General features: G+C 33.6%; 1 protein-coding gene across 6 annotated transcripts; it reads right to left on the bottom strand.

Annotated features, from left to right (window-relative positions):
* Positions 1-4462: 4462 nt before the first annotated feature.
* Positions 4463-7637, bottom strand: LOC142546907 (uncharacterized). 6 transcript variants are annotated; one of them, XM_075654880.1, is made up of 4 exons: positions 7479-7637; positions 6184-6284; positions 5138-5490; positions 4463-5068 (listed from the first exon to the last, which is right to left on the bottom strand). In XM_075654880.1, the coding sequence occupies exons 2-4, from the start codon at positions 6257-6259 to the stop codon at positions 4589-4591; spliced, it is 909 nt and encodes a 302-aa protein (XP_075510995.1). In that variant the 5' UTR covers positions 6260-6284; positions 7479-7637; the 3' UTR covers positions 4463-4588. The 6 variants fall into 6 exon arrangements, with proteins under 6 accessions (XP_075510995.1, XP_075511019.1, XP_075511003.1 ...); XM_075654904.1 differs by having other exon boundaries at positions 5138-5484; XM_075654888.1 differs by having other exon boundaries at positions 7474-7571.
* Positions 7638-9031: the final 1394 nt, after the last annotated feature.

Below are 9031 nucleotides of genomic sequence, written 5' to 3'. Positions count from 1 at the left end.
TTGTTGCACAAGGTTTTTCTCAAAGGCCTGGAATTGATTATGAAGAAACGTATTCTCCTGTGATGGATGCAATTACGTTTCGGTATTTGATTAGCTTGGCGGTATCTGAAAATTTAGAAATGCGTCTTATGGATGTTGTTACAGCTTACTTATATGGATCACTTGATAGTAATATATATGAAAATCCCTGAAGGATTTAAGATGCCTGAAGCACAAAGTTCAAAACCCAGGGAATGTTATTCTGTGAAATTACAAAGATCATTATATGGGTTAAAGCAATCAGGTCGAATGTGGTATAATCGACTAAGTGATCACTTGATGAAAAAGGGATATGTAAATAATTCAATATGCCCTTGTGTTTTCATTAAGAAAACAACATCCGGATGCGTAATTATTGCTGTATATGTTGATGATTTAAACATCATTGGAACGAATAAAGAAATTCAAGAAGTTGTGTCATACTTGAAGGAAGAATTTGAAATGAAGGATCTTGGAAAAACCAAGTATTGTCTGGGTTTACAAATTGAACAAAAAGAATGTGGAATGTTTGTTCACCAGACAAATTATACAGAGAAGATCCTTAAACGTTTTAATATGGATAAAGCAAATCCTTTAAGTACTCCAATGGTTGTTAGATCATTAAACATAGAAAAGGATCCATTCCGTCCATGTGAAGATGATGAAGATATTCTTGGTCCAGAAGTACCATATCTAAGTGCCATCGGTGCCCTTATGTACCTTACAAATTGTACAAGGCCTGATATATCTTTTGCCGTGAATCTGTTGGCAAGATTTAGCACATATCCAACAAAGAGACACTGGAACGGAATTAAACATATATTCCGTTATCTACGAGGAACGACAGACTTGGGACTTTTGTATTCAAAAGATGCTAATCCAAGTATAATTGGTTATGCTGATGCTGGATACTTATCTGATCCACACAAGGCACGTTCCCAAACTGGATATGTATTTACTCGTGGAGGCACTGCAATATCTTGGCGTTCTCAGAAACAAACGCTCGTAACAACTTCATCAAATCATGCCGAGATTATTGCACTACATGAAGCAAGTCGTGAATGTGTGTGGTTAAAATCAATGACCCAACATATCCAAATTTCATGCGGATTATCATCTAATGAGAAGCATGTGATACTATATGAAGATAATGCTGCATGTGTTGCTCAAATGAAAGAAGGATACATAAAAAGCGACAGAACTAAACATATTCCTCCTAAGTTCTTCGCATTCACTAAGGAGCTAGAGAAGAATAAATATATTGATGTTCGTCACATTCAATCAAGTGAAAACTCATCAGATCTCTTCACAAAGGCCTTTCCTACGTCAATATTCAGAAAGCACATATATAATATTGGGATGCGCAATCTACGAAATTTGTGAAGAATTGTTCGTGTCAACATGAGGGGGAGTTTACGTGACTGCACTCTTTTTCCCTTACTATGGTTTTTATCCCAATGGGTTTTTCCTAGTAAGGTTTTTAACGAGGCAGTATAAAAACACGTAATGAAGACAATCATTATGATCATCATCACAAGGGGGAGTGTTGAAAAATATATTTAAAATGTGAGTATTGAATATTTGAATGTTGAATATTTGAATGTTGAAAATAAGAGTTGTAAATATTGAAAATTAGTGTGTGATGATGTAGGTAATGATGTATTTTATTTTTGGATTATTTGTAAAGATTTCCTATAAATAGATCTCTCATTTGTGAAGAAAATTACAATTGAGTAGAGAGAAAAATATTATAAAGTGTGTAGTTTGGTAAATTTTGAGAGTTTGAGATTTTTACTTTTTACCATAAATTTTTACTTTTTCACAACAATTATATTATTTAATTAATTAAAAAAAGACGTCAACTTTAATTTTATTATAGTACGCCTACGATGTCCTTAGTTTTTACTTTTTATTAATACATTTATTCAATCGTTGTACGTCGTAGAACGCTATTTATGACCCTCGGCCCCATAAAAAATATGAATAAACTATTTTAAAAAATATTTATTAGGGAAATTATACAAATATAAAAACGATATGCTAAAAAAATGAAACCAATCAAATGAAGAAATCACGCAATGGTTAAGATTGTAAATGTATTGACTCATATGTATTTCGAAACTACACTCAATTTCATCATTTTATGACCATCAATAGAGTCGGCATGTTAGTACGTAGACCTTTCACGTTGTCTTGAGTCAATGACTAATGATGTACAACCATAACTGCATACGATTCCACCGGATAAATGATAATAACTTGAAAGTTAGAGGGAGTGGTTGTTCAATGCATCTTTAAATGATATTACATCTATATGAATGGACATTTTCATGTCATTACTTATGAAACATCTCGTTTACATCATCGATGATAATCTCAAGCTCGAGCAATATTTATCTTTATTTTAGATGGTTGAATTGATTAGGAACCAATTTAGAATAAACAGTCTACTTTCTAATAAATTTCACGATCTAAATTTTAGAGACAAACCTCATGATATATATTGTTTATTCAAGGGCTTTATCTGTGTACTTTTAATGAATATACAGATAAAGTAAATGCCATAATTAGATAAAAACCATAAAATATTATTAAAATAAAGATTATTTATATATAGGAATCAATAAAGCACAATCCATAAGTTGACTCGCTTACGATTGTGATGTTTCCAATAAATAATAGTACCTGAAATGAGAGGATCCAGATGATCAGTGAATCTGGATGATCAACTAATCCATATAGACATTTGATCCCCGTGGACAACCAATTCTAGTGATTAACCAATCCTGGTGGACGTCGAATCCAGATGGTCAAGGAATTCAGGCGGACAACCGATCTAGGTAATCAACAAATCCGGGTGGTCATCAGTCCACCCGGATTGGTTTTATCACCAAGGTTGTTACGAGTCCAGGAATGCTTGAGGAAGGAGAACAGAGGCAGCAACGCATGAGAAGTGCACCTAGGAGATTGGTAGATTTTGTATCAGAGTAATTGCATACCAATTATAAGAGTAGTGTACAAAGCGTGAAATAAAGTTTAGAAGGCAAAACACGTTTATAGCTTGACTATTGTAAGTCAAAAAGAAAGGTACTTGTTTATATATAAAAGGAAGGAAATAAAAGAAAAAGGGTAGGCCCCTGGATTGAATTCTCTCATCTGTCGTTCTTAACTCCTCTCTCTGGACTTCTCTTCTTAGATGCTAACTTGCAGGTGGATCTGATCTCCGAAGCGGTGCTCTCATTAGTCAAAAAGAAAGGTACTTGTTTACATATAAAAGGAAGGAAATAAAAGAAAAAGGGTAGGCCCCTGAATTGAATTATCTCATCTGTCGTTCTTAACTCCTCTCTCTGGATTTCTCTTCTTAGATGCTAACTTGCAGATGGATCTGATCTCCGAATCGGTGCTCTAACAGTTGACTGATCATATGGATGTTTAGATCCGCTCATTTCGGGTAATATTATTTTTTGGTTACATCATATTCTTTATATTGCTTTTGTAATCAACAAACCTTTGGATAGACTTCAACATGGCTCGTTTAGTTAAAATATGTATGTATGTTGTAAGATATATTTAGCCTAAACCCAGAATCTTGAAATTTCCAAGTCTGATCGTGATTCTCGACTACTTGGTGACTCTGTGTTGTCTGATTTGATATACATATGATAAGGGCTGTCATGTGGCTTGGAAATTATGGGATAGCTAAACCCAGAATCTTGAAATTTCCATGTCTGATTGTGATTCTCGACTACTTGGTGACTCCGTGTTGCCTGATTTGATGGCTTGGAAATTATGGGATAGAGTGGGTGCCCAATGTCCGAGCTAGTCGCCTTCTCTCAGCAAGTGATGTCTGAGGTGGACGAGCAGGGACCGAGCTCAAGTTGATTTTCCTGGCACACACTTCAACGACAATTCACGTGAACACAAATAACAACAGGTCCATTCTTGCATTGGTTTAAACATAAAAACAGAAAAGCTTAAGATTAGTTCTAATTTATTGCACTAACACAGGATAGTTTTTTTTTAAAAGATCTTAGGGTAGTTTTAACACCAAAAAATCACAATTTTTGCATCAAACACAAAGCTTATTTGGAACACGTTTAATTCAAATTATAGTCTAAAAAACTATTTTATTTCAATTCGCAGGATCGCCACCCTTTGTCCCGGCCATAAATCAATCTACAAATATATCAACAAATTAAGTAATACAAACATTTTCTTTTTTAAAAAAAACTAAGAACTAAATTTTATATTTATAACATTTGTTGTCATAAGTAAAAAATATATCAAAAACTAGTCGTTTTAATTACTTATTAAATAATTCAATTGGTTATTAAAAAAACACTACAAGCAGCTTTTTTTTATATGAAGAGCAAACATATAAAAGATTATAATTTACATCAGTCGATAAGTAAGCCAAAAATACCAAATCTAAATATTTGTTTCACTAACATATAAACAAAATAAAATTAGTATTGCCAAGATATCAACATCATAATATTTTGTTTCACCAAAATATAAATATAACTTTGGATACTTGACTTGTTAGTTCATAACATAAATTCAAAGATAGCTAAGAATCAATGAGAAAATACAACCATCCTCTTCTCTCCTCATCCGGAAGTGCTTTTAATAATCTAAACCGTTCAGCATCACCACCCATCAATTTTTCGACTGCCTTAAATTTTTCGGTGCTCGTAAGTTCGGTTATGCTGGAAACAACCTCATATATTTCAATACCACTGGGTCTTTCTTCCTTCTTTTTGCTTGCCACAAACTCTTGAAAAGATGCTGCAATCATGCCGACAACCTCAACTAAAGCATCTTTTTTTGCTTTCTTCCTTTTATTGATCATGGAATCCAATGAATCTGACGGCCGCAATTGTTCTTGTGCTGTCTTTAACTCAGCTTCTTCTTCGTCTCCCATCGAGTTGGCACCTTTTTCAAAAGTTTCAGACTTTAAACAAGTTGCTCTATCTCTTCCACAAAGAAGCAAAATATCGCTCCAATTCTCAATCACTTTATTTTGCAAGCCTTTAGCATCCGGGTGTGACTATTCAAAGGAAGATGAGATATATGTATGTTGAGTAATTATAAAAGAAAATTCGAAAAAATTACGTACCTCAACATATTCCTTCCATGAATTACGTTCATCTGACGTGACAATAATCATTTTTCGTTCCTCGTCCCAAAAAAATCCACTTTGCTTTTGGACATCTGTAACAACACTATAATATTTTTTCCAAGCCTTGAGTCTATTTTTAATATTTTCTTTCGACAAATTAAGATGCAATTTGAAATTTAAGTAGGTCACAGCAGCTTGTAAGGCTTTTGGTTTCCACGTGTCGCCGTCGCATTTGTTTCCATGAGCCATTTGGTCAGTCAGAACTTTTGCCAAATGCTTGTCCATTTCTCTATTCCACGACACATAATTCCTCGATGATCCAAGTTGTTTCTTATGATATCCACCTATAACTTGACACATCATTTATGTTCAATACTAGCACTTTTCATTGTTTGACTGAAAAAGGTACTGATGCAAACAACTAAGCTTAAATTGATATAGCCCACAAAATAATAACAGCCACTACAAAGTTAATCCCATGAATGATCAAGGCTAACAATCTCCATGTACACTTTCACGTTTGTTGCATAAACTACTTAGCAGTCTGCTTCAAAAACTAAAAGAAAAACCGAGATATATCCATATTTCTACTGGAACATAAGAGAGAAATCACAGCTGCACTCATGGGTGCCAAAGAAACAGGAGGCATTAAAAAAGGTAATTACTCCATCTATATCTCATAAGAAGCATTATCACACATAAATTGAATGTTCCATTACATTTTTATGCTAATCAATCAATCTTACAATCTGAAGAAACCATCACTTATCATTTGAACTGTACTAAAAACGCTATTCAACTAGAACTTCATCAGTGTATGGAGCTGTGATGGACTACTCACAAGACATAAAAGTGGACGCATAATAATTATATTAATTAATTATTTAAATTAAGAACTGAATAAAGTAAAACCAACATTGAATCAGATAGAGAAACTGTATATAATAACAAAGAACATATTTTTTATAGTCTTTAAAATCAATTGGTCTGACAGATATAATCAAATACATAACTAAAAAATTCAATCGCAAAATATTTATTACCTTTAGAATTCTCTCGTCTCGAAGTATCACTGAGATGAATTGATTGAGTCTCCAGTTGTAATGTCATCATGTCCATCAATAACCGACGCTTCCCTTTTCATCTTAGTAATCATACAAGAAATAATCTTCATCAAACAACATATATATTATAAATAACTATAAACGTAAGAGCATAAATACAACAACAGAAGGAAAAAAATGTTTAGAAAAATTTTGTTAAGAAATATTCATCTAAGTTTCGGATCATCTTCATACAAGGATCAAACATTTTAACACTGATATCAAGTTTGCGTGTGAGGGGCTGGTTGGAGCATGGAGTTACGTGGACGATTCACCAAATTTGTGCATGCTGGTCTGCGTTTGGCTGGCGCATCATGTTTGGACATAAAAGTTCCATAACACACAATTTTAATTATTGCTGAACGTATTTATCTTTCCCCTTAAACTCTAAACATTTCAGTAACAAAAGGGATTGACAGAGAAATGAGTTTACCCAGGAGAAGGGATTGGATTTTTGGTCCTTTGATACTTATTAAAACAATTTCCGACATCTTTCTCTTTCTCTTGTTGGTGCTTTGTTTTATGTATGGGCGTTTAACATACAATCCATTTAGTGAAACTCTACTATCTTTATCCCTTGCTAACACAAAACTAGCTACATTAAAATCACTTCTCGCACCTCAATTCTAGTATTTCAAGAATTCAGAGATTTTAGAAACTTATTGAACAAAATGGCATAAAATCTAATCAGATCAAAACGTGATTATCAACATTCAATTACTTCTGACCGAAAACATAATTCACCCACAAAATATTTGAACGAAAGTAGCATTTTCTAAAAGCAAAAATGGCAAAGGGAAGAAAAAGAACCGCACAAAGTAATTTCTGAAACTTTAAATAGCGATGAATGGCCAAAGCCCATGCTTTTTTCCAATCGTAAGGGAAAATTTAAAAAACACAAAACACTCTGAATCGAAATACGCGGTCGTTGCCCAAATAAGTACAAAAAAAACCCATAAATCCATTCGAATTGCTATCAAATATAGAATTGAAGAGCAAAAAATGAAATTTCAGGACCATACTTACTCAAACAAAAAATGCCTAAAATTTCGCAGTAAAATCAAAACCCAAATATCAAATATAGAATTGAAGAGCAAAAAATGAAATTTCAGGACCATACTTACTCAAACAAAAAATGCCTAAAATTTCGCAGTAAAATCAAAACCCAAACATCTACTGAGCCCACATACAAAGAGATGCAAAAACAAACAAGCAGGAAAGGTTTATAACTGAACCTGCGCAAGATTGATTCGAGGAAGAAAGCGAGAGCCGAGAGGTGTGCATGCGTTCGAAGAAGCTGGTGGAACTGAAGAGCCTGGGTGCCAGGTCGACGGACGACGGTAAATTTTCGGATATGGGGCACAGTAAGAGGATTTCAAAGCCCTCAATAATGTTTGGGCTGAGATTTGAAACTCATCGGCCCAATTTACTTTTGCAATGGACTTGGACTGTGCAAACGAAACTTTTTAGGTTGCATTTTATGGATTGATTTGATTTGGTCCTTTATTTTATCTTAGTTATCTCGAACTTATTTGAAATCATTATAATTATTATTAAAATTATATATATCGTTACGTTGAATTTTGTTCATTCAAAAAAATAAAAAAAATTAAAATTTATTAACTCAAATTTATCGATCCAAATATAACTTTATATCATTTAAGTCAATGGATAAGTACAACTGATGCATTCCACCCACCAATATTTGAAACACATTCCTTAATTATTTCTTCTCAAAAGAAAAAATAATCGCAAAAATTTGTGTGAGACGGTCTGTGGTGACCCGGACGCTAATTCATTCCTTAATCGTCTTTAGGAATAATTCAAACAATTATAATAAACGGGGTCTAAATTTTTTTTTAAAATACAAAGCGGAAACATAATGTAATTCAATTAAGATTACATACTAAACATAAACATATAAATCTTGTATTATCTACAAGAATTCAACTAGGTTCAACTATATATCAGTGATGAATCCTAAGTTGCTTCGAAACCCGGATCTCCACGCTATCTAGTCCAGCCTCGTTCTCTTCTTGACCCTGATCCTATCCCACCTGTTGCCATGCACACATACAAACAAGACAACAGCCGGATAACTCCGGTGAGAATTACATTCTCAGTATAAATCATGTATACATGCAATCATAAAAACAATATAAAAGCATATAACAGATATGTCTAACGTGTATTCAAATCAGAATATAAATCCATATCAAGAATAAATCATATTCTAAACATGTACCATCATCAGGAACATAATTCATCATGTACCATATTCAGGAACATAATCAACATAACTCAATATAAACCGTCAATTAGACTCATGACTCCAAATTTAAGACTAGACTCAATCCTAATCTAGGGATCCCGGTTCCCAGAAGTTGGCATTCCCATATTGACCAACAATAATAGAAAAGATTCCAGTTCTATCCACTGTCGATAGGGTATCGATCACCAGTAATAGAAGAAATACCGATTCTATCCACATCGATATGGTATCGATCACCAGTAATAGAAGAAGCTCGGATTCTATCCACATCGATATAGTATCGATCATCAGTAATAGAGGAAACTCCGATTCTATCCACATCGATATAATATCGATCATGAGTAATAGTAGAAGTTATAATTCTATCAACATCGATACGGTACCGATCACCGGTAATAGAAGAAGCTCCGATTCTATCCACATCGATATAATATCGATCATCAGTAATAGAAGAAGTTATAATTCTATCCACATCGATAGCCAAACATCCAGAGACAGACTTTGGCACAATCGCCA

The sequence above is a fragment of the Primulina tabacum genome, chromosome 1 (assembly GCF_025594145.1).
Source record: "Primulina tabacum isolate GXHZ01 chromosome 1, ASM2559414v2, whole genome shotgun sequence".
NCBI classification, from domain to species: Eukaryota; Viridiplantae; Streptophyta; class Magnoliopsida; order Lamiales; family Gesneriaceae; genus Primulina; species Primulina tabacum.
Note: the sequence above shows the minus strand (reverse complement) of the source record. Positions and strands in the feature narration are given on the sequence as shown.